The sequence below is a fragment of the Desmodus rotundus genome, chromosome 6 (genome assembly GCF_022682495.2).
Source record: "Desmodus rotundus isolate HL8 chromosome 6, HLdesRot8A.1, whole genome shotgun sequence".
NCBI classification, from domain to species: domain Eukaryota; kingdom Metazoa; phylum Chordata; class Mammalia; order Chiroptera; family Phyllostomidae; genus Desmodus; species Desmodus rotundus.
In genome coordinates this window covers 21,186,450-21,213,513 of record NC_071392.1, presented here as the reverse complement: position 1 = coordinate 21,213,513, position 27,064 = coordinate 21,186,450, and the positions used below count along the sequence as shown (strand labels likewise).

The window sequence follows — 27,064 nt, the reverse complement described above, 5'->3', positions numbered from 1 at the left end:
CCCGAAACGAGGAAAAACAATAGCCAAAGCAGCACCGTCCTTTTTCCTGCAAGGAAATGCAAAGATTCTTACATTTTCCCTCTTACAGTTGTGTTTACTGGTACTCTGAAAAATTGAAGGTCAGAAAAGTTCACAGTAAAGATAATTGGGGAGTGCAGCTCCTGCCTAAACACCGATGTGTAATTTTCCAGGCCTGACCACCAGCCATTACAAAGGCTTTACCTGGCCCCCCTGACAGGGGAAAGCAGCCTTCCCCATCCCAGTCTTGGTGCATAGCCCACACATTGCCTGTGCATTGCCATCTCTGGAGGGAGTTGCAGTCTAGGACGTGGCATCCACTCTCACCCCAACCTCCGGGGGATATGCTCTCTCACATGTTGACCTCTTTGGCTCAGGCAACTTCATTCCTCAGTCTCCTTCCCTGAGGCCTTGGGCAGATGTTTTTAGGTGCTTCTGCAGAGACCTCCTTACAGGGATAAGGCAGGGAGACTTTGAACACTCCTCTCTGACTCAGTACTCAGTGCTTTTCCACTCCTAGCTCTTTCCCGCGGCTGCCTCCCCAACTCAGAGCCCATAAAACTGCCAGAGCACTTTATTTGGCAGAGAGGAGCAACCTCCACATCTGTGCTGTTTCACCTGGCCCTCCACCTGTGTGGGGAAAATGGAACCGGGGGAGTTGGTGCTTTCTCTGGTTTTAGACTCCTGCCTATACCATCACAGTATGAAAGGCTGGTCTCCTTCATTTTTGGCTCATTGTTGTAATCAGCTACTCTGACCCCTGGCAGCTCAGCCCTCTGTCTCCCAGCTCAGCTGATCCCCAATTGGTAATAATGAGCAACATTCACTCGCTTACAATTTAAAGCACCATCAGAAGGGGCTTTTAAGAACATCACAAAATATAAAGTGTTTCCCTCTTAATATAATATGAGTTCCTTAATACATTAGTTTGATGTTTGCAGTAGGGCAAACAGAGATTGCCATAGGAAAAAAATATGGTCACTGGGAAGCTCTATCAACTTCTAATACTGTTTAATCCTTTTTGTTTTACAAGCAAACCTATAAACACGACAGCTTGACGGATGCTGCCTCTACATTTCTCTCTCACTACCCAGCGATGTAAGCCAGAGTGTACTCTCTCGGTTCTCAACATTCCCCAGCTTATCTGAAGGCATAGATCAAATTGTCGTCTCTCACATCAAGAATGTTCTTTGAAGGCCCATATGAAGTCAGTTTAAGATAAAAATAATGTGTTAAGTGTAATGCCATTTAAGAAAGTAATATATCCCTATGTATCCAATAGCTTTGCATAATGAACAACCCTAATCAGTTGATATGCATATTTCATTTTGCAATCCAAAATCTAGGGGAAGCCAGGCAGGCCTGGGTTAGAATCCTAGCTCTTCTAGGCTTAACTGCATTATCTGTGAAGTTAATATTACTAGTCTTGCAGCGTTCTGTGAGGGTAAAATGAAATAATGTGATCTTCAACACCTATTTCTTCCCTTTCTTCTACACCTCCTTTCATATGTAACTGTTTTAAAAAACTTCTTAACATTGTAGCCCGGAAATAGCATGGTGTCACAGCCAAAGTAACACCAACCTAACAACCCAAAATAATGGAGAGTAATTTATATATTCATTGCAGACTCTTAAAAAGTGCCAGAGAGGGGTTATGCACAGAAAAGGAAAAGCTCTTAAAATCCTTCTCACCATCTTTTCCCCTAAAAGTCATGTTTGCCATATATGCGCATCTGCTCTCGATCGCTCTCACAAACATCTCCAAAATGATTTATTAAAAATGTCTCGTCCTCTCACCCACTGAATGTTTTCTTCTCTTTTCCTCACCAACCTCTTCAATAGTAACCAACCTTTTCAATGAAAATCATTCTGCTCTCTCCATTACTCTTTTGCCCACTCTGAACAACGGTCCAAGAACCCAGCTGGTCATACCGATCTTCTTACTAGGCATGGGGGATGGAGATGTTAAGTATCTACACGCACTTAGGGTTTGTAGGGCTAAGTGACTTACACAAGGTCACAGATTTCGCACATGAAAGACTTAACATTCACTTTTCATCCTTCTTCCTTTACTCCATCTCTCCACTGTCCCTGTCCCTGTGGTCTCTTTTCATAAACCAATCTGCCTTAATTATGCATCAACCTGCCAGAATACATGAGGCATAAAAACTTGAGTTTTGCACCACTGTAAACTTGATGGACAAGAGGATTGGGGAAGAGCTGGGCATGATCAGTTAATGAATGTCAAAGGACTTTATGGAGAAATGAGTTTTGCCTGCAGAGCTTGGCATGTCTGTGCTGTGACTTGAAGAATGTGGGCTGTACGGCAGTGAAGAAGACATCTGCCAGAGAGCAGAACCAGAACCAAAGGAAGTTTCAGCTAACGAAATTGCCCCAATTATAACCCAACACTTCAGCACTCTATCAAAACACAGTAATTGCACCAACGTTTAACTTTAAATGTGCAAACCACAAAAATATCCCATCTGGTTCAACCTACCACATAAATAGGTAGCACTAGCAGTAGTGACCAGGCAGAAAGGAAGGAGGAGAAGGAAGAGGAGAGAAGTGCAAAGAGAAACTAAACAAAGCATTTTAAAGAGTAAATAGAGACCATAGAATATCACATTTTGGCATAGATGTAATTTTATATCACAATTCTGTCATAAAGTCCTTGTTCTCAAAAACAACAACAACAACAACAAAGGAACAAGAAATCAAAGGGGGAAAACTGGAGACAATGGGAAAAGATCAAGCAAATTAATAGCTTCCACATCTATAGATTTTTACATGCACATAAACATGTTACTTTTAAGTTTTAGACAACTACAAAACTTTTTTAGAAAAGTATATTTGAAATGTATGTATTTAAAAAAATCCATCTAAAGTGCCAGCCACAGCCCAGAATTCCGGAATTGTACACACTGGCCTGGCTAGGTGTAAGGAAATCCCCTCACAGAGTCAACCCACAAGGATATCAGGCAAGAAAACACAGGCACTCCGGGAAGCTCCAGGGAAAATTTGAATCTGGAGACCCCATTACCCAAGTGACCACAGAGAACAGCGGCTACCAGTGGCTGGGTTGAGGGGTTAGGGAGTTATGGCTTCATAGTGACAGTGTTTTTGTTTTGGGCGATGGAATAATTTTGGGAGTAGACAGTGGTGAAGGTCACTTAACTCTGCAAGAGCAGTCAATGCCACGGAACTGTGCACGTAAGATGGTCAAAAGGATCAGCTTTGGTTTGTAAACATTTTATCACAATTAAAAATAAAAGGAATGAAGCAGCAGCCAATACAAAAAAAAAGTGATGGCAGAGCATAAATATCTATGGGAGACAGTGTAGCAACTTACAGATTGACTACAGCTACAGATGAAGCATAGTAAGAAGCCTTTGTCTCCAGGGTTGGAGGGTGTCGGAGTCGGGGAGGGTGCAGGGGGTTACCAGAGTCTGGGAGCCAAGGTCCTAGCAGGACCGGAAGTCCACTGGAAGCTTTCCAATGGGAGATGGAACCACAAAGTGGTCCCAAGAGCTGCAGAAGACGCTGCCCAGAGCAGTCAGAGGGGAAAGACTCTGGCTTCTGGCTTCCTCCTGTCACCTTCTCACTGCTGCCTGGCACTGGCCAGAACCAGGTGGGAGACAGAGTTTGAAGAGCCCAGGAGCATAATCAGCAGTGTTCGGTCCCCACAAATCCAGAGTGGAGCAAGGAAAAGGCAGAACATGGATCTGGGAGAAACCAGCAAGTCACCCACATACAATATTCATTGCTGAGGGTGTGGCTGGGCATGTCTCAAAGGGATCTGATGAAAAGATATTATAAAATCTTATAATTTGACCAAATTATAAAACATATTAGAGAAAGATAGGTCAAAAAAAAATCTTCTCCTGAAACTCCACTAACAATCACCTCTGCAAAGGGATTAAAAGCAGTCCTTCCATTTATGTTTACTAAATAAATTATAACTAAACTCTTCCAATGTAAGGCTCATTATTTCCTATCTAAAAGGGGGCATAATGGTTTTCTTGCCATCTCTACGTACTTTATTCTATCTGAATGTCTCTCTCCCCCCCAAGGTTAGTGTGTCATACTTTGTATCTTCTTCATCTTGCTAGCACAGTGAAGGATGAATAAGGTCTTGACTTGCTTATCTGCTGGTGCCTGAATTTGCCCAGACATGGGTGTCGCCTGCAAGCAAACTGTTTTCGAAATATGCCACCCAAGTGAATAGCTTGCACAACAGCTCTCAGTGAGACATTCTCTTCTTTAAAACTCATCATGGCTTCTTTTCCTCTTACAGCACAAGTTCTTAAAGTGTTTGGTCTCTACAGCAAGGGTCAGCAAAATTTTTCTGGAAGGGAACACATAGCAAATGTTTTGGGTTTTACAGGCCATATGGTCCCTGTCACATCCACTCATCCCTGCCCTTCTAGTGCAAAAGCAGCTGCAGACAATGTGTAAAGTAATGGGAGCAGCCATGTTCCAATAAAACTTTATTTATGTACATTGAAATTGGAATTTCATATAATTTCATGTCTCACAAAATATTATCCTTCATTCAGCTTTTATCCTACAATTTAAACATATAAACACCATGCTTAGCTTGTGAGCAGTGCAAAAATTAAGGTGGGTGGCAGAGCCCAGGTTTCCAATGTACACTTATTAAAATCTGGCCCCTGCCTTCCTCTTCTGGTCTTATGCCATCCCATCCATCCATCACTCAGCCCTGCCCTGTAGTTATGCTGAGCTACTTACTATTTATGCTACTTACTATGCAGAGCATCTGATGCTCTCTGTTACATTTTTTCTCTTCCTGGAATGACTCTCTTTCTTCTATGAACTCTGCAAATCCCTGCTCAAAGAGAGCTTCCTCTGAGAGGCTCAGCCAGGACCTTTCAGCTGTGTTAGCCAACAATTCTCTAACAACCTCTCGCTGTCTACAATGTATCTAAACATCGTTCTCATTGTATCGAAATGATCTGTACAGTTTCTTTTCCATGGACCTTCTGTCTCATGAAGACGAGACCTTGCTTTATTTATTTTCATCCCTAAATATTTGTCTGGAGGAGGGCAAATACATAATGACAATTGACTAAAATAAAATTTAAGTCAACACGTAAGTGACCACCATACAGGTTGAGCTCAGCAGGGCTTCCTCGTCTGCCCACTGGTAATTAAGTTCCGTCCAGTGTATCATAGATGAACTGTCACTCGAACTTGACTTTGTTCATAGACAACTACTGCCGTCGTTGGAGACTAGTGGTTCCTGTTTGAAGTAGCTATGGACAAAAGTTGTTGATTTTGGTTTTATTTTGTCTTCCTAGAGAATAATCAATTATAGTTTTAGAAAGACCCCAAAGAAGAAAAATAGAGATTGTTATGGTCACCAGTAGCCATGGACTATCAGCAACATGGAGATGAAATGCCCAGAAGCTCCATTTGGTGACTTAATATCAATTTTACTTTTACACTCTTCAGATAGAAGATCAATGTAATTCATTTTGGGAAGTAATTTAAAATATTACTTTCTAAATAAAAAGAGGTAAACAAGCAATATTGTGTTTCAGACTCCAAAATTTGCATGGAGTTCTTTTCTTAGGATGCACTGGGAGGTAGTAAAGAAATTCCACAGCAAAGTCTGCTACCCTTTGGTGTTCCTTGGGAGGGAGGTTCGGAGTTCAATAACCCTACAAACATCGCTCTTGGTGAATGGGCAACTTGAAGACAACTTTGTAACAGCCCTCAAACACTGTAAAGAAAGGTTTTAAAAAGGAAAATGAGGTACTGCTTACTAGGTCCTGAGCAAGACAGGCAATTATAAGGAATTTAAGTTACACATTGTAAAGTATTACTGGAGTGTGATGATTTAAAACCTTTGGGATGGTTTCTTAATTGAAGAGAGTGATTCTGAAGATTTTAAAGAAAAATCTATAGCATGGGGTGGGTGGAAAATATTCCCTCAAGAAATAACTAAGGGAATTTCATGTACTAAGATATGATTTTATAGAGCTCATTAAAAACTACTTTCACAGTTGTTTATAAATAAGAACTTCTATCTTTGCTACATTTAGAGAGTGATCATATATTTATTGACAAATTAATCAATGAACAAATGAAATAGCTTTTTATAGGTAAGTACGGCAAAAAAAGATAAAAGATTCCTGTCCTGAAGTGTCTCTATTAAATGTTAGATGTGAAAATGCTCTTCTAAGATCCCCCTTTAACTTGGACATAAGAGATACGTATAGAGACAATAACTGGTCCCTGGACTGACATGTGTGACTCAAAAGCTAAAAGGACACATGGACAAAATCGGGGGGGATGGTGGGGGTGGGGGAGGGAGGTGGGTTCAGCTGGGGTGGGGGGGAGGTAAGGGGAGAAAAGGCATACAACTGTAATTGAATAACAATAAAAAATAAATTAAAAAATATTCTAAAAAAAAAAGGTTTTGGCAGGTGCAATGAAGTGAAAGACCGTCAATTAAGATGCAAATTGGGGTATATAATTTAGATACCAAGAGATTTGCAGTTGCTGCCTTCTTTTTATCTACTGGAGTTTGTTCTAACTTAAAAAAAAAAATGAAGTCTAGGTACCAGTTAGTGGCAAAAACTTGGACTAGAGCTTTTCATATAACTCAGATTCTTATTCCATCATCAAAATTCTCAAAAATTTCCCAAACACTGTGATTATGTTAAAACTAAACTGAAGCACAAAACAAGTGCAACCATCACCTCAGACCTAAACAACTAAGAAATAGCCATCTGAGAGACAGAAAGTATTTAAACTCCAGCATAGAAAGTAAAGAAATCTCTGTAATTAAGGTAAAGAAAGAGCCTTTGATCTTTGTTTTATGACCATTGGTAATCATCCTCAAATTTGCCCTGTAGCTCTTGGAACTTCCTGAAAGATGATTTCGCTATGCAGTTTTGTGTTTGCAAATATTCATGCCAGACAGTGGAACGAGAACAAGGGGAAGCCGCTTCCAGAAGCGGCAGCTGAGATCCAGAACACGTGGGTGGAGAAACTTTGTTTACGAGTGTTGTATGTCCTTTCTTCCTTGGAGGGTCAGGCTTACGTCACAGTTCCCAAACAAACATTGCCATTAAGCACATACAGACTCCCTTTTCCTTCTGTTGCCCCTGGGTTCTCTTTGCATGTGAACAGAAGAAATACGTCTCCTGGATATTTAAGATCTTTTCTACAGTCCTGTGATAATGTCTCTTTGGCATATTTGGTTTAGGTGTAGAGAAAGATGTTTTTCCTTGCATATAAAATAAGTTACATTTGCAATCTGTCTACACACAACTACGGAATTTAAATTCTGTTTCAGTAAGTGGGGTATAAGAAGGCAGGGAAATGAAAAGATACGCTTCCTTAAGAACAAAGATAAAAGTTAAAGTGAGTGTTTTTCTTGCACGTGTGAAAGACCACAGCTTTCCTTAAAAAATAGTTATATACATCTACACCGTGAAGCAAACGTAGGTTTACAAGGTATTCATCTGGCAAATAATGCAGTAATTAATAAACAATAACACAAGAATAAACTGTTTTGCCTGCTCACAACTGTAATCCTCCTTTCGCCCCACCTTCTATACTGTCCACCAGAGCCTCAGGGGCCCCTCAGCTTGATTAAACTTTACACAAACTTCATCCTTACTACATACTTTGACCTCCCTTTTCTTAGAGCAGTTACTTTAGAAAACTTGGGTTTGTCGGTTCGTTCTCTGCCCCTTTGAAATGTCAATCTCCTAGTCTCTTATTAATTTTACAACCTGGAAATGTCTTCCTCAGGGAACTGGGAGTCCTCCCCTTGAAATGAAACCATCAGGACAGATAGGACTCTATCTCCCGGCTCTGTGGGAGGGTAGGAACCTAACTTCAATAAGTGCAAATTATCAAACACAGACAGTCTAACCACACTGACCAAGTCCCCACCAACGTCCTCAGGTACTTTCCCATCAGCTCACCCCAGCACTTAAAAGCCCTCCCATCTTTTCTTTCCAGTGGCGTGGGGTTCAGTTTCTCTCTTTCAGTGCGCTAGTCTTTACCGCTATTGCAATGTCCCTGAAGTCTTTGTTGCCATTTTCTAACAAGAATCTAGAGTGATTTCTGCTCTACACTAAACACACACACACACACACACATTTTAAAGCACATTATTATATCTTCAAATTATTCGCTCAACAATTTTTCATTTTATTAATAAATTCATCTAAGGGTTAAACATGTTTAAGACACAAGGCAAATAAGATTATGTCTGTGAAAAAAGGGAAGGAAAAGTCAAATGTCTTCATTTCAGAGAATCTGAGAAGTGAAATGATAAAATTTGTTGAAGAAAAATATTCCAATGTTACATGATATTACTATATATGATACCATTTTACACAATACTATGGTCACGGAAAAGCATATTTATAAGCACATTTATTTTTAATATAAAATATTTTAAATGCATAAGGACATTTAAATGTAATACTCATAATTATTATACTACTTTAAATAATTTAATGATATATACTCCTATTACTACATGCCATTTTCTTCCTTTTTTAAAAAATATATTTATTGATCATGCTATTACAGTTGTCCCATTTCCCCCCTTTCACTCCACTCCATCCTGCACACCCCCTCCCTCCCACATCCCCCTCTATAGTCCATGGGTCATACATATAAGCTCTTTGGCTTCTACATTTCCTATGCTATTCTTACCCTCCCCACATGGCATTTTCTGTTTAAAGTTGTTTGCATTTGTCACTGTGCTAATCCACACAGTGACTCTATAAAGTAGGTATTATTATCCTCTGTTGATAAGGATGAACAGAGAAGTTAAATAACTTGCCCAAGGTCACACAGGTAGTAAGTAGCCAATCTGAGGTTTAAGTTGAGGAAGCCTGGGCTAGAGCTGTGCCTTTAACACTGTTGAACACCAACTCCCTCAATATCACCAGCACAGGCTGTGGCTGAGACAAAGCTGAGTCTGCAGCTACTGCCCTAAGGAAGACCACCACTGCCAGAGCTACAGCAGTGCCTCTGAGGAGGGAATACGAGATCAGAATTTACTGAACAATGAGAGTTTGTTTTAGCGCAGGTCTTACAGTGGGGTGGCTGGATTAGGACTGGGTGAAGGTCTACCTACAACAGTCTAGGAGTGGTGGCAACACAAGATGAAGATATTTGAGGCAAAAGATTTTCTGAATTGATGGTGTGGACTCTCTGTTGATGGTTTCTGTTGGAAGATGAATCCGTCTGGACCTATATAAAATATCAAGCAATTTGCTTGGGCTAACATCATGCTACAGAAGACATGGAATAGTAAAGCCGTGTGAATCTACCTTGTGTAGTAAACTGTGTGGAGTGCCCAGTGGTCCTTTGGCAATTCGGTGCTAGTTTCCAAGCTGGGTGTGTGTATATATTTTGGGTCCTCCACATCCACATCTTCTAAAAGAACACTACAGCAATTTGTACTTCTGTTTCAAAGCAGTATGCCTTTCGAATACATTGATTTTTTTAGGTTAATATTTTAGTATAATTTTTAAAACAACATTTATGTTACTAAACCAATCAGAAATATCTGTAAGTTAATCAAGGTGCTTCATCAATAATTTAACTTGCTATCATTTAACTCTGTAGATGTTTCTGCAAATTAACATATTTGAATAACTGATGAATAAACCTCGCTGGTTTTAGGCTTAAAAAGAAACCTTACAGTTTTGTCTAGGACATGTAAGAACACGTCCTACAGAGAAATTTCCAGAGACCTAAGACATTTAAAGGAAAAGACTAAACAAAGAACTCCAATAATTCCTGAACATTTGCAGCATGCTCAGGTCAATGCTAGAAGTTTTAAAACTGTTTTGAAAATAATTTCATTCTCACAATATTAAGGTGACTTTTTTTCCAAAATGAGAAAACAAATTCATCGGGGCTCATTGATTATTTTAGGCTATGGGTCTAGTGAACAGTAAAAGAAGAATTCTAACTGTATCTTTATCTGGTAATGACATTTTGTCCATCACACCATCTGGATCTACTTCCAATTGGCTTGAATCGACTGCCATAAAGGAAGACAAAGGAAGGAATAATGTACGATACCAGGGAATGTCAGCCAATTTCCATCAGACAAGATAAATGCCCAGATATATAAAGTGCTCACTCTGGTAGGACAGGTCTTGGCATTGACTCACAGGTTAGCATACAGCAGTCAAGTTAAGATTAGGAAAGTCACACGGTGGGCAGTATGCAGGCAATGCTGATCTCCTTGAGAAAAGTGAGACTCCCATCTGTTGGCTTTGCTGTGCCCTTACCCTAAAAAAAAAGGGAAGGTAACTGATATGATGGGTCAAAGATGGAGGCACTGACTGGACTCTAAGAATTGTCTTCTCATCTGTTGACTATTATCAGTTCTTTCAAAAAGATCACCTGAAAAGCCTGTCGATCCAGCAAAACTAAGTTTATTAGATGTAGTTCAGGAGGAAGTACCACCACCAAAGAGAAACCTAAGGATCTTAATAGTGTCATAGAAGAGGGAAATCAGAAGAGGGTATTTACAGGGATTTCCAGTCATGGGATAACAGATAGAAGATGGGTGTACACTTAGAACTTTTCATGTCACTAAATGCTTGTACAATATTGAAATGGTTGCTCACAATTCTGTTTCATGACTTAAACTATGATTGTGTAGTTTTATTAAAACCAATTTCCTGTTGTTGGACATTTAAGTTGTTTCCAACCACTTACTATTAAAAATAAAAGTGGAACCATGTCTCTTGTTATACCATTCAAAAAAAAAAAATCAACTAGCCAGGGCTAGGTGATTTAAAGTAAGTCTGTAAAGGCAGAGAACCACTTGAAATTGAGCTGGAACTGAGAAAAGTTCCTGTGAAATATGTTTGGATTGGTGGTTACAGCTTTGGATTGGAAGGGAGACATGATGAATAAAGGTTAGTCTTGGCAAAAAGTTACCTTAGGTGGTTTACACTCTCATCACCAGACAAGATTTTGCATGAATTTTAAATTTTTTTAGATAGGCTGAACTTGATTCAAATTCTAATTCTTTCTACGGACCAATATTTTACATTATAAGCTTTTAGAGAATGAATCAGATATTGGAACTAATATATATTTTTAATCACAGGGTCTGGGGTAAATCATCACTTAGTAAGTGGTAACATCAAAAGTTTGAAGACTAAAGGCTGGAGGAAAAATATGAAAGTCCGGGCATGCTGCGCTGCTCGCTGGTGGCCGTGAAGATCCAATTCCCCGTTTGCACACGCCCTAGTCCCAGGGGCCAGGACAGAAAGTTACAGTGGTCACTGAACAACTTAGTTAGAAACAATATCACACAAAAAGAGCAGAGTATCTATGATTAATCAATAAAACTGAGATTGTATTAGAGAAGGACCTAAATACTTGAGTAACTACAACCTTCCTTATTGTAGGGTACAAAGCTTCAGGGAAAAGGCACGATGAGCCAAATATGTACAATAGAAAATACATATGTGCAATAAGAAGCAGAAGCTGTATCACCTGACAATTATATTCTCTTAGCCATATTTTAAAAATCAAACGGTTTAATTTCTTGAATTATGGAAATAAGGTATATGACATTAAGTGCAGATAATGATAGATGCTATTCCAACATTTTACCAAATTCATTGATCTGAGCTGGAAGAAAAAATGTAAGTAATAAAACAGGCATAGTTGTTTGGAAGGATAGAAATTTGGGAGAGTATGAGAAGAACTGAAAGAAATTTCTTATATTACTTTAAAAGTTCACTCTATCATACGTTATTTATAATTTATATAATCTAAAAATAGAGAGTTAAATGTAAAAAATCTCTTTAGTCTTAATATGCAGAGAATGGTCATATCTCAAGGGATTGCTTCTACAAGCCTACTCACTAGATCTAGATCATCACGAAAGTAATCTTCAAACTCAATCTAAGCAGCACATCTTGTTCGAGTTGGGCTGTAAATATTTATCAACGTTTCTTTGTGCTCCTAAGCAGCTACAGCATTGTTATTCTCTATACCACCTTATTATTATATATCATCTGGAGACCCAGAGTGCATCTGGTTAGAATTGATGGACCCTGATTACACAGAAATCTTATGAGTTAGTTTTCCCCCCCGCCAAAAGGTAGAGCAAAAAGTTAAATCATTTCAGACCCATCTATTTTATTCTCTGCCTGGGACTTGGAAGAATCGCTGTTTTTCTAGTGTTGGCCCACCAGACCCACAGCTATGGAGAGTATAAACGGTATTTGACACAAAGAGAAGAGTCTGCAGTGATCGTGGCTGGAGAGCTTCAAAGAGAGAAGCTACACCGTGATGAAAACACAGGCCAAGTAAGCTTAAAACAGAATTTCAAATATTTTAAGTAGTAATATAAAAACCATTGACTTGTTTAGTCAAATGAGAGTTTAGCAGTCATCAAAACCCAGAGATCCACCAACTCCAGTAACGCACAATCTGTATATTTGTTCCAAAGCACAGAAAGTTTCAAGGTTCCAAATAGGTAAAAATACCCACAATTTCCTCTACAGCAGTCATCCAGTTTTGCCCCCCACTGCCCTCTCCATTTATAGTTCAGCGAACTCTTAGTATTTTCTAATCAATCGTTCTGTGACTGTCCACTTCCTGCCTCGAGGCTTTTGATACTCTTCCTGTATAGAATGCCCTTCCCCTGCCTCACCATATTTTAGGTCATTACTCAAACAAAAACTCATCCTTGAAGCATCCCGCAACTCTTCTTAGCTCTAAGTAATTTTCCTCCTTTGTCCCTTCTTAAATATTTTGCTTAAAATTTATAGCAAGTCTTTTAGGAGCAGCAAAATGGTATATACATAATAACTTATATGCATAAAAAAGGAGGAAACAATATACATATTTATGTTTGAAAAAGAATAGTGGAAAGGATACATAAGAAGCATAAAAAGTAAGAGGGAATTAACGTTCTTAATGTGTATTTTCATCTAGCAACTTGATTTTTGAAACCAGGTGATTATTTGTTTAAATATATATTGAAATATAAAAAAGAATATTTTCACCAGGATTGTATGTTTATGAACATTCTCTGCCTTATTTGGGGGGGGGGTAATTTCTCATAGAACAGGGACTATGTGTTGTTCATCTTTTAAAAATCCCTTATCTAGTCTTGTAAATGGTATGCATTAAAGACACTGCATAAACCCCTGCCCCCAATTCACCCCATTCAGGTATATTCTGAAACAAAAGCTGATAATAAACAATACAGAGAAAGCAAATCTTTCCATTATGTAGATGTAATAGTTCACACCTTAATGCAGGGGTGTCAAACTCATTTTCACCGAGGGCCACATTAGCCTTGTGGTTGCCTACAAAGGGCCGAAATAATTTTAGGACTGTGTAAATGTAACTACTCCTTAACTGTTAAGGAGTTGAAATTACATTTGGCCCTTTGAAAGCAACTGTGAGGCTGATGTGGCCCCTGGTGAAAATGAGTTTGACACCCCTGCCTTAATGTATTGAGGATGAAACCAAAGCTGCTTTCCTCTCTTAATCAAAGACAATGAAGTATTCACTGATTCTTAGAGAGATGAAAATATAACTCCTTTTAATTAATTTACTACACTGAAAATAATAATAATGTTATTATTACTGTTAGACTATTATAAAGGTATCTGAGTCTCTAAATTTTTTTTCTAAAAAGATAGCCTGTGGGTTATAAGGACCACAATGTCAACAGCAGATGATCTGCATATTCCAGGTCACACAGAAGTTCCAGCTCTCTAGTAGATCAAGTTAGTGTATATTATATGACACTTTCCATTACAAAGCCTACATGTCCTCTTCCTTTATTACAGTAAAAGATGTGCTCCCTCCCGACTAATCTCCCACTCCACCAGAATCCTTAAGTCATCTTCACCTTTTTTTTTCCCTCTGATGTCTGGGACTTAAGAAGATATCTCTCCTGTTTTACATGAGGAAACACTAAATATAGTCTAAATTAGATCCTGGGCTAGACTAATTGACTAAGAGGGAGTCTGAGATTTGCAGCTTTCTAAATAAGCCCTAGATTCCTTATTAGCTCAATAGGGAACAAAATACCATTCAGCCTTTCTATCCTCTTCTGATCCTCCCCTGAACTTGGCAAGACAATTTGCAACCCATGAGACTCAGTAAAAATAAATCACCATCACAGACATACAGTGCACCATAAATATTCAAAACCCAGCATCACAAACCTACAAATTGGAAGGGTTTCATATGTATATATATATATATATATCCAGAGTTATGGACCATTTTCTTCACTAAAAAGGAGAAAAATGCCACAGGGATTACTCATGGCAATTTAACCAATTCTATTTTTAGTTAATTAAGAATATTATTTAACTGTTAAGTACAAGTCTAATTTTCCAATCCAGAAATAACATAAATGCTTGTGTTTTCTCCCTATAATTAGTACAGAAACCAGAGCTCAAAAGAATGATGGAGGAAGAGAAGGGAATCCCCAAAGCATTAAATAATAGGTCTGCATCTCACAGATCATCATCCCCAGACAATCAGACACTACATAAATGTTTCCATTGTTCATTTCCTTTACTGGAGATACAATGAAACTGTCCAGTATGATTAAGAGATGTCTTACCATAGAAAATAGAGGCATTTTCCTAGAATACATCATTGTGAGCATTTTTAAAAGCTGATTAAATGGCTCATCTGTTTCATCACAAACCCTCACTCACTAAAGATAAAGAAATCATGCAATAAATCAAACTGCATTTTTAGGCATTAAGTTTTATGCCAAAATGATTACATACTCCAGCAATAGCTCTTTAAGGATGCTGGTTTTACAAAATAGATTCCAGTGGTTAAAACAGATAAACATTTCAAAATTGAACACACTGCATTTTGTACTCAGTAGAAATTTGTTTAACTAATGAATAAATTTGCTTCTGTGATAGTAAATGCTACTGGATGTTAATTAAAAAGGCCCCTCCAGCAAATTTGTTTTGTGTATTGACCCCTGGTCTTTATATTCTTTTGTAGATTTTTAAAAATTGTCAGTTATTAGATGATGAGTTGAAGTTTATTCACTGTCCACAAATTATGTTGCATTCTTTTCCAACAGAATCTATGAAGTAGAACTTCCTCAATTTTTAGAAAAGACTATCTATTTATTTATTTTTAGAGAGGGGAAGGGAGGGAGAAAGAGAAGGAGAGAAACATCAATGTGGACTGATTGCCCCTCACACGCCCACTCCTGGGGTTCTGGCCTGAAACCCCGGCATGTGCCCTGCCTGGGAATTGAACCAGAGACCCTTTAGTTCGCAGTCCGGTGCTCAATTCACTAAACCACACCAGCCAGGGCCACTTCCTCAGCTCTTATAGCCACCCCCCTCCACTAATAACAGACATGTTACATATATGATTTTACATATTATATATTTTGTATGTTTTCTGTCTTGTCTCTAGTTTTCATGGTAAAGGGATCCCCAGTGGATGGACTCCCTGGGCTCTGAACGCAGTATCCAAATATTTACTACCTACCCATCTGCCTGTCACATCCCTCATTTTTCTCTTTGAACTTCTTGAGCTCATCACTCTCTACTCCATCTTTAAACAGGCTTAAGATTATCCAAACTGCTCGCTTTGTCCCCTTCCCCCTTTTGTCCTCCTTCTAGTTGGCATTCTTGAAAGCTAGTCTGATAAAAACTATGTGAATACAAACATGAAAATACAAACATAAAAAATACTAAAAGATTATGGATCTAAATGTTAACTACTGTTTAATCTGATTGGTGGAACTACATGTAATTAAAATTTTTTTAATTAAAAACATTCTAAAATAAGCAAGTATTATATTTATTGGATGAAATTAACAATGAAAATATTTCCAAAAGTGTTTATATTTGAATAAACACAGTAGTGATGTTAATTTGGATCTTTGAGCTTATTAACTTGAATGATTTTTAATTGATTCTCTTCAGACAGATATTCTGGTGTTAATAAAATAAATGAAGATTGTTCTTTCATACTTTTCTCTTATTCTTCCTTTGCACATTGAGTAGAATTGAAAATAAAAGGTTTGGCATGAAGGCTTGGAAAATTTTACATGTAAGACAGCAGTCTTTAAGAGATGGCTGGAGAAAGACAGCAATTCAACAGGGTTGTCAGAGCTCTCAGAGAAGACACAAAGTATTATATAGACTGAATTACATTTTTAATCTACCGACACCAGCCACTAATATTTATTAAACAACATGTGCAAATAGTGTGTTAAAGCCTGAACATGAATCGTCTATCTGTTCCTTACAACAAAGTTGTAAGCTAGGTGCCATTATTATTCCTATTTTCAAGATAGTGAAAGGGAGCCAAAGAGAGATCAATGAACTTATTCAAGGTCATGCAGATAAGTGAGTGGATTTCGAACCTAATCTGACTCTAGAGGCTGCATGCCTAATTACAACGGTGTTCTGTCTGCAGAGGGATCAACATCACACCTAGAGAGAAACTGCTATTACCACAGTTCTCCTATATGTCCTAATTTTAGAGACCAGAAAAGTATAAGTGGCACATATAGTATTAGATAGGATACCATCCTTTTATAAATCCTTTTATTGAAATGGAAAATATTTTTCTTTAATATTTATTAAAATTTCAAATGTTGAAGTGATGCAATACCATGAACAATGATAGTCCTCAAATTATAATTATAATTATATTTTATTAGCATATATAACTTGGAGTGTCCCCCTCTGTGTGTGTGTGTATGTATACATAGTTACAAATATATATATATACATATATATATATATCCTCCACAAATGAATAGCCACTGTCATATATTCTAATTACCCCAACATACAGACCCATAGCTCTGCTGCAGTTTGAATTTACTGTGTACCTAAATGAAGGAAATGAGTGTACAGTTATGTACCACTTAATACATTCTCATAATGCATTTGCAGGTGACTTCACTTTTTGTGCGAACCCCACAGGGTGAACTTACACAGCACAAGGCAGCACAGCCTGCTGCTGTACTTGCGTGTGCTCTGTTTGTATGAGACTGGCAGCACAATGGGTGTGTTTACACCAGCATCACCACAAACAGGAGAGTTATCATAGTGTAAGCCCTGGCAATTGGCTTTTCTTTTTGTAACACAAGAGTTTGACTTATGCTTTCATTGCCAGGGCTTCCATTTCATATAGGCAGCAGAAGCAACAAAGGCTATCATCTTGAGCAAACACATTGTCAACCCCAGAACTAGACAAAGGGCCAGGTGGCCCCCCTCACTGAGGCTTCTTTGTTTCAGAGAGCCAGGCTGATTTGGATAACTGGCCCCTGGGCTACCTGTTTATTTTTCTTCCCACACTTTAAATTCTCACTCTTATGTTTTAAATTCACTTATAAAGAGTGAATCTGCAAAGCCTTCGGTCCCCACTCTGGACCCCAATTAAAGCAGAAGCCCAGGCCTGCACACCCTCTTTCTTTCCTCCCTCTACCCACCATCTCACTGTGAGCCCTCTTGTGTGCCTTGCAGCTCCAGGCCTATAAGTAATAAACCCGATTTTTCTTCTGTTTCCTAATGGTTATTGCTGAAGGGTGTCTTGTAATTTTAATAGGAATCACACGGATTTGTCCAGCTGCAATATTGGTTTAGAAAGGGGAGGAGTCTGTGGGAAGCACACTAGGACCCAGGTGAGTGCCCCAGGGCATCTCTAACCAAGAGTGTTACAATCCATACACGGAGACCCGCACCAAAGAGTAATGCACTACTCCACGACCTTATGAGGACTATCACTCACTAGGCGGTGGGACTCTCTCAGCTCCGTTATAATCTTACGGGACCACTGTCATCTATGTAGCTCTTTTTCATGCAGCATGGGACTATATACTAAAACATATTAACAAAATTTTTTTTCTCATAAAATGTGTTCACTTCCTCATGTTATACACTCTGTTAAGATTCAATTACTTGCTATTTCATTCCATAGAAATTCCCATATAAGCCAAACCATGCTAGACGCTGGTGATAAGAGATACAAATCGTGCTTAATGTCAGAGGCAGAGGTATCACTGACAACTCAAAAGGTGCTGACAGAGGAGCCCCTATACTGGGCTCAGAATGAATGCCTATCTTAGCAGAGAGTTGATTGAGGAGAAGGGAGATCCAAGAAAGCACTGCGGACAGACTGGAGGGCTGCACTCTTAAAAAGGAGGAGGGAATTAGCCAAGCAGAGGAGTGAGTGAATGTTCCAAACAGAAGAACTTATATTCATGAATGTAGACCACACAAGAGTAGACAGGAAAATCGTTAGCTGCTGTGGGCAAAAGGAGAGCTTAACTGTGTCATGAAGAAGTGTCACCAAGTCCATGGTCTTGCACATTTCTTTTTCCCCTTTGCAGTTGAGCTGCTAGTCAGGAAACAATCCATTTCTCTCTGAGGATTATATTAAAAATATCCTTTGCCATCAAAATTTGGGATAAAATGAGCTCCACACAGAAGACAAAAGGAAGCAGTTAGGGGACGATCGTAGAGAGTTCTGAGGAGAGGCGGAAAGCAACAACAGGTATTTTAGAACAGGTGAGCTGAACAGGGATGACTGGGAGTTTCAACTTGAATGTCCACTTCTATGAATTGGAAATAGCTGTGCTGAGAAAAACGTCCATTTCCATCTGGGCCACTGGTAAGACCAAGGGGTGGCCTGCAAGACTTTAGCTCCCTCCCTAACTGTAGACATTGTGTAGCTGCTACTGATTCAGTAGGAATGAGTGTTGCAAGCAATTAATGGCATTCATCATGGCCACTGAATTTGAGACTGATGATACACGAGACACATATTTTCTTGTGGCTATTTCTGGGCCCCAGCATAAGGTGAATTTTGGGAGAGTGGCAATAAAGGATACTGAATGGGTAAGTTATCCTCAGGAGTCTTGACTTGAGTATAGCACAGTGCCATAGAAGAACTTGAATTAAGAGGACAGCTTGATAATCCTGTTTCTGTAATAATGCCCACCTTACTGTAGTAAGATGTCTTGTTTTACTGCCTGATTTCCTACCAGGACACTCAGCGCTTTGATAACATGGAAATACATCTTCCTGTATCTTCTATGAAAAGCTCAATTTAGCGAATGAATATTGATGAGTTTCTTCATAGCATTTAGGAAAAAAATCATTTAAGGACACCACAAAACTTACAAGACTACAAAACTACAAGACTTGGAAGAATTGTCCAGAGAAATAGGATGAGTTTTAAGTGTTACAGAAACCAAGAATAAGGGGATTTTTTTTCAAGGAAGAGTTAGTATTTAACTGTGTGAAAAACTTCAGAACTGTCATGTACAGAGCTGAATAATGACCACAGAATTTGGCAATTGAAAATTTATTGCTGACCTTAATGATAGAAAATCAATAAGGACGTATGAGTGGAATTCAAACTGCAGTGGGTTTAGGAGTGAAGAAGTAGGTGAGTGTTTAGCCTATTCTTATGTGAAGGTATTACAAAGAACAGTAACTGAGGCAACACATAAATTTCCAGGTAAGGTTATTGAATTGATAAGAATCTCCTTGAGCCCTGGCTGGTGTAGCTCAGTGGATTGAGTGCAGGCCTGCAAACCAAAGGGTTGCTGGTTCAATTCCCAGTCAGGGCACATGCCTGGGTTGTGGGCCAGGTCCCCAGTGGGGGTGCACAGGAGGCAGCCACATGGTGATATTTCTCTCCTTCTCCTTCTCCCTCCCTTCCCCTCTCTCTAAAAATAAATAAATAAAATCTTAGGAAAAAAAAAGAATCTCCTTGAGATTAGACCATTTATAAAAAGATGCAAAAAAATATAGTTTTTTATAATGTATACTATTCTAATTTGTCACTATTTACGTGACAGCCTACATCTATTGTGTTTAAAAAAAGTGGTAGTTTTGATCAGGATAAAAGTAGATTTAAAAAGTAATTTTGAAACATGATACATTTTTCCATGGAATGTCATCCTCAGCTGAAAGCATGTCTGAGTAGAATGTGCTAGAGCAGCGATTTTCAACCAGTGTGCCACAAGAATTTTTAAAACATGAAATACCTGATGATTTAGTCAGGAACACTGACCTCTTTCCCTTTAAATTGTCAAATAAAAAAAATGGCAACAGCCAACACAACAGCAGCCATTTGGTGTGAATGAATCAAAATTGTACCCGTTTTTTTGTCAGGTCAGAAAAAAATACAGTAGTTTTTGGTGTGCTGCATAATTTTAGTAGTTAGTTTATACATCCATGACATGAAAAAAGTTGACACTGTGCTAGATCAAGGCTTCAGTTAGCAGGATGGGTACGCAGAAGAGAGAGTTATAAAGGTGTGAAGAGGCAAACAGGAAGGAGAGGGTAAGATGCAAGAGATAAGTTACATTCACTTTGCAAAATTTCCTAGAGCCACACATATGGCTGAGAAAGGGGTAGGGAACTATCCCCAAACCTCCCCTCCCATGTTAAATTAGGAAAGAAGTATGATCTAATATCACAGGCTTAATGGTTTCTAAAATTTAGCTTGAGAACTGTAGACTTATGTAACATTTTCTCCTAGGAAAATATCCAAAGCAAGGTTTTAAATTCTGACTTAGGATGTATTGTGTGATACGCAGCCTTTTCACAAGTTTGCATCTGTCAGCATTTATTCCGGGCTAGGAGACAAGTGACTACATTCCACTCATGGACTTGTGCTCAATCATTTAGTAATTGCACTGGAAGCCTTCATCAACAGAATATAATTGTGCTGAGTCACCACATTTGTGAAGTGATTATTAAGTAAAATCCAATATTTACATTATTTGGCTGACCTCGGCCCATTTAGATGATCTCTGGGGAATGATGTCTGTGAAGTTCTGTTTTAAACAATCACAATCTATTATTTTTTTTTCAATGATTCAGTTGGTTGTCAAAGTATTTGTTGGAATATTTCCAGTACTATAAAAATAATCCTAAGACACTTAAGTGTTGGCTAGGTTTTCTTGTTAAAGAATCAGACGCACACTGGAAAAATTAAGGTATACAATATTAACAAAAATTTAGTCTGCATGTGTAAAGCATTCACCAGATATGAAAATTAATGACCTGCTTCTTCTGTAATAGGTAGAAGCACTGTCTGGTAGCATTCAAGCATTATTCAGACTGTCTGATGCCCTGATAATATATTCCAGTAAGTGGAAGGCTCAGACGGAAATGAGCTTAAAAGGAAATTGAATTACACACACACAGGTTTACGTCACAGAATTGATTTGCAGATATAAATCTGAGGTTGAAGAAACTTCTGAGATGACCACTTGAAACCATTTCAAAAGTTTCACCTCTGAATTTTATGGTAGGCTCAACACAGAGAAACCATAGTAAGATGAGGAAATGAGGAATTTATGTGTGAATTTCTTAGCCAGAAAAATTGTTTCTGAACCAATGAAGTTTGTTCATACATAGATTTATGTAATTTTGATTCAGGCTTGTTTGGCTTGAATCTATTAATAGAATATTTGACAACTCAATTAGAATATTAAATACTCAAGCCCAGCTCACAATGCCTGTCTCTCTTTTTTTGAAATAGTCCTGCCCTGTTCTCATCAGCCATTTCCATACTTCATGGCCCTGTTTCTTTTGTTCATAGATGACAAACTCAGGGGTGGACACCTGACCAAATAGGAAACAATTAGATTCTCTATGAAAAGAAGTTGTAATTGTGAACTCAATCAGAGACTAGGGTCGGGGGAGCTGTACCAATCAGGCTTTAAGCAGAGAAATAAAAATGTCCTGGGTAATGGAAGTGAAGGGAATTTAAGGCAGGGCATCTGTTACATCCATGATGAAAGTGTTCTGAATCCAAATAAGGGAGAGGGAGTGAACACAAAGAAAAAGGGGGGGGGCACTACATCCCTACGGGGGAGGAAACACTGGAGAGAGTGGTATTACCAGAGCTACTAGGGAACAAAACAATCAAAACTTCTTGTTCTTGTGGAGTTAAGGTTCCAGAAAAGTACATAGATAACAACTATAAAGCCTATTAGGGGACCTTTTTAGTTTCTACTAGATATTCTGGCTCAATAGATTGCCCGGTCTACTTGGAAGGCTGTAAGACAGAAATCACAGCTGGATGCCTCCCAGTGGAGACCTTGCAGCGGGCACACAGCAGACAGTTGAGGTGGAGGGAGATGAGGTCCCTATGGGGTGGGTACATGAGCTGCTGGCCAGCGCTGTACTGCCTTAAAACAAGACTCAACATATTTAGAGAAGCCAAAGTATTTTGTCCTCTTCAGGTGTTTATAGTTCATTTACATTTTTCCTAGTCTAATGGATTTTACCAATCAAGCCTTTATTATAGCCACAATAATGCCTCATAACATAGTCGATACCATCTTTAGCTCTTTTCAGGGAAACAGAGCCAGGAATTTAATTGAAATCTGATACCCACAGAGTGGGGAAAGATTTTCGTTGACTTTGACACTCAAAATAACTACAATTAAAAAAATGATACCGTATGTTAGAAGTTGGTAAGTATCATGGAGAAAGGAAACTTGAAGAGAATAAGGAGAGTTAGAAGTTCAAGATGGCTACATCATAAACATGGCAGTCAAGTGTGATAAACGTACTCGAAGACGGACCCCATGATCTCTGCCTCGTGGTACTCTGTCCCTTGTGAGTGTCCCTCTCTGAATGTGGGTGGAGCCTATGACTTTGTTATAACAAACAGAATATGCCAAAGGCGGCAGGACATTATTTCTGTGATCGTATAACATGATTGTAAGGCCTTTCCATTTGTATCATTGAGGAAGAAAGTGGCCATGTCAGAAGGGCCTATGTGGAAAGAAGCTGAGGGCAGACTCAGCCAAGAAACCAAGCTTCTCCCTCTAAAAGCCCATGAAAATTTGAATGCTGCCAACAACACGTGAGCAAGAATATAGATCCTTCCTCAACCAACCTTCGGGTATGACTTCCAGCTCTTGCAGCTTGATTGTAGCTTTGCTGAGGATGCAGCTCAGCCATGACTAGACTCTTAACTCAAACTCTGAGAAAACGAATGTGTTATTTTAAGCTGTTAAAGTTGTGTTAATATTCTTACGCAGCAATAGATAAATAATGCATGAATGTAGTTTCTGTTAACAAGGTGCTTAAATGTCATGTGGTTCTCAGAAGAAAGTGCATTTGAGGCAGAGAAAAACGGTGAAAACATCCGGAAGTTGCAATGTTTTAGGACTAGCAAGGAGCAAGCACAGTTGGAATTGAATGAACAAGGGAGAGAATAAGAGGAGGAAAAGAAATAAAAGTATGTAGGAATTTTATAAGCTATATTAAGGACTTTGAGATTTTGAGTGAAATGGAGATATTAATTAGAGGGTTTGAACAAAGTAACATGCTATAAATTAACATTTTAACAGCTGTGTACTGGCTAGTATGTCAAGAATAAGCTGTAGGAAATCAAAATAGTAAAAGAAATTGGAAAAAGTAACAGTTTTTTTGTTTGGTTTTGTTTTAGTATAAACTTTACTTTTAAAAGAATTCTTCAAACCACAACATGAATGATAATGCATGAACTCGAAGTGAGGAATGTTTCAAATACATTCGTTACATAAGCCGTATGGACAAGAAACGGAATGGGTGGTTAAGAGGATCATAATATACAACACAGGAGTTCTATCTCAGGTGGATTTTTATGTAATTCAAGTATTAAGGTATGAGATGGGTAACTGTAATGAACATATACTTGTTCAATGCTATTATTATGAAGTAAAACTTGGGATGAATTTATTGAGGTACCAATTTCTCTATGCTCTTCTTATAACAATGCAAGATTTATTATTGATATTATGTTGACATTTGGAGCATTTAGAAAATCAATTTAACTGAATAGCAATTTTTCTTGATTGTAGAGTACAAAAATATCACTTTCCACTTATGTCACAGAATGCTTTAAGAAAAAATCCTCGCAATAATTATAAATACAAGTTTTCACAGCACAGAACTTCTCAAGGGAATCCAATGCAACAAGAATAAGTGATTCAAAGGACATTTCCTTTTATTTATAAGCACAATTTACTTGAAACACTCTCTGTTCAGAGAAGTAGAGGAATATGAAAGGCAACGAAAAGATGGCAGGGAGGTGGGCGGAGGTGGAGAAGGTCATAGAAGAAAGGTTTTGACAGTGGCTCCATCTAAAGTGAAGGCATATGCCTTCATCCCACTTCTTAAAACCGCTGTGGACAACTGGTGCGGGCAGTGGAGGGTGCCGCCCACTTAACGATGTATGCTAAGACGTGAAGCTGCCGTTTAGCACCACACCCAACCGCATATCCCAAACAGATTTATTTTATGGAGTTTTTCTTTGTAGTTAACCAAAACTGTATTTTAAATGTTCTGCTTAGCATAATATGAAAACTCAGAATAATAAACTAAAAGCACATGATTCTCCAATCTTCATTACATTTATAATATTCTTGACCACATTGACATCTTATAACAATGTGGTTTGTGCTGTCCACATAAGTTCCTGGTATTCAAGAGCTGTTTCAAAGTGCTGTTACAATGTAACAAAAGGTAAGGTATGATCTTTATCTAATTTGGAAGCACACAACCTGAAATGAATTTTTAAAGTGGGTGTACATAGTGTGACCAAAGATCATTTTTTCCTGTTACAGCCTTTGTATATTATTATTTTATTCTTTTCTTTCCTTATCCTTTTTTCTCTTTTAACTTTTTAGATGATCAAAATATCTCTGTGGCACGAGCTGCTGATTCATTATCTGCATTTAAAAGTACCGATTATACCAATGGTTTTTTTTAGTATGTTAAAAATCCCTATGTCTACGTGGCACATCAGTAATCTTCATTTACTTACTTTTTTAACATGAAAGAGATTATAGCAAATACAAGATGAAAACTTTTGGAAAGTTTTGTAGTTTTCAGTGATAAGTATAACACCAAGAAATCACAGAGACTGTGAATGAAATAATGAAATGACACATTGCCACACAGGTTGCTTCTACACAGAAAAGAATGGGGTATGAAACAGAAAATTAAAGGTTAAAAAATAAATTAAGATGAAGGTTTGACATATCAGAAAAGAGAAGAAAGCTAAAAATATTTGAGGGTTGTGTTAATTTATTATGTGTGTGCCTTCATAATAACAACTAAAAATAGCCTTTTAAAAGATTGATAATTATCCATTTTCAAATGGTAATTTTGGAAAGTTCAAAAGATATATTTTAACTCCTTTAATCACACATCATAACTTAGTCAAAAATGGCATAAAGAGAATTTATTCATAGTGAAATAATTGGCTTACATTCTATCTTAAATTGTCTGCAATAAAACCAAAGAAATGGATAGACCTAGCCAAAAAATAATTTAAATTTCATTTGGAAAAGAAAAATGCATCTTGGCTTAATTCATCATCAAGCCTTTTCTGTGGTATTAATTAGTATTGCATTTAATAAGGAAGATTTTCAATTGAATAGTTTAACAATGATTAACTAGTTCAATCCCCATTTAAAAAATAATTTAAATTACTTCAAAGGGTCAATTATTATGGAAGGTTCCTTCCTTATGATTCTCTCATATGAAATTTTTTACTAAATAAAGGCTTTTCCCTTTGAACAGTGATTCATTTCTCTACTCATATGGTTTATTGCTAATTCTATTTCTATTTGCCCTCTGCTCAGTGTTTGTCATTTTCAGTTTCTTTCCTCACAGCTTAATATTTTATTTCATAAAAATATTCTAGAGAAGTCTAAGAGAGATGCAAACTTTTCTAATATAGGAATCTTTCTTTCATTAGTTTTTATGGAATCATTTTCCTCACTAACCTAAATATGACAAATGAAATATTTTCTATATTCTATCATATATATTTATGATAAACAGTCTTTAAAAATCAGGACATTCCTTGTATCTGACTAGTGTAACGATACATACACAGATGGCATCAAAATATCTAGAGGAACAAAGAGTCCACTATAATAAATCTCAAACTAGACTAGCCAATTTTGGGAATTCCAAGAAAGATGCACTCTGATGTCTAATATGTTGATATAAAATGACCATAACCTTTTTTTTACTTTTGCTAAAAATATCACTGAATGGAAGAAAAGACTTAGAGAAAACAGAAAAGTTTCTTTCTTTGACTTATTGGATCAAACCATCCCATTAAAAGGTGCTTACTTAGTTTCAGAGAATTTTACTAGGTGGGAGGTTGCTTCTCATTAAAAGAAAATCACTTGAGATTTGTTTAAAAACACATGCAGAAAGTTGGCAAATGTTTCATGTGTAGCTAATCCTCATTATTTTCTTACTTGAAAAAATTATTTCCAAACTTATTTCTTATTTGTTTCTTGGAAAAAATATAGTATACATTACTAAGTATGTATTCAGCATAAATACACAGATTTAGTATACTATGCTATACTAAATCCTAATGAGATACACTGAGTTAACCAAAATGTGTTCTGTACATTCACTTAAACATAGCTGGGTTAATTTGGTGAAAAAAAAATTAGAAAATAAACTCAAAGTATTTTCAAACATTATTTAAAAAGTGAATTTCTTCTTAAGTCCCAATAGTCTTTAAAGGCAAAAAGACATCAGGATTATTACACTGGGATGTTCCAATGATTATTTCACCTAAACCAACCCATATTTGCTTCTATTAAATATTTTACTAATGATCAGGATAGGTACTCAGGGACAAATTGGATTAAATAGTCTGTACCACAGGTTCACCACTGTTTCCCCTACACCCAACTATCACCAGTGGCTCTTATTGGCATATATTCTTAACGAGGAGGACGTCCCGCTTCTTATTTACATATTTCAATCAGTATCAGAAATCGGAAGCTAAAAATGGGTGTTTACATGCTCAGAAACAGAAAGTTCATCATGCCTGAGGCAAAGAATGCAAATGTAGTATAATTCCAAAATATTAAAAATGTTTCCAATCCTAAGAAATATAATTAATATTGTAATAAATTTGAGGTAATGCAAGAGGCAATGTGCTATATATTATCGATTTGTTAAAAGTTATTGTAAATTAAATTTCTGTATTG

General features: G+C 37.6%; 1 protein-coding gene across 4 annotated transcripts in view; it reads right to left on the bottom strand.

Moving 5' to 3' along the window:
• AGMO (alkylglycerol monooxygenase) overlaps nt 1-27,064 on the bottom strand; it is a 284,230-nt gene that overhangs the window by 33,916 nt on the left and 223,250 nt on the right. For 2 of the 4 annotated variants that reach the window (XM_045185306.3, XM_045185305.2), the window contains one exon: nt 10,200-10,320. The exons of the other annotated variants lie outside the window; for them this stretch is intronic. In XM_045185306.3, the coding sequence (XP_045041241.2) occupies nt 10,237-10,320 (84 nt within the window). In that variant the 3' untranslated portion in view covers nt 10,200-10,236. The remainder of the gene's footprint in view (nt 1-10,199; nt 10,321-27,064) is intronic. 4 annotated transcript variants of the gene reach the window in all.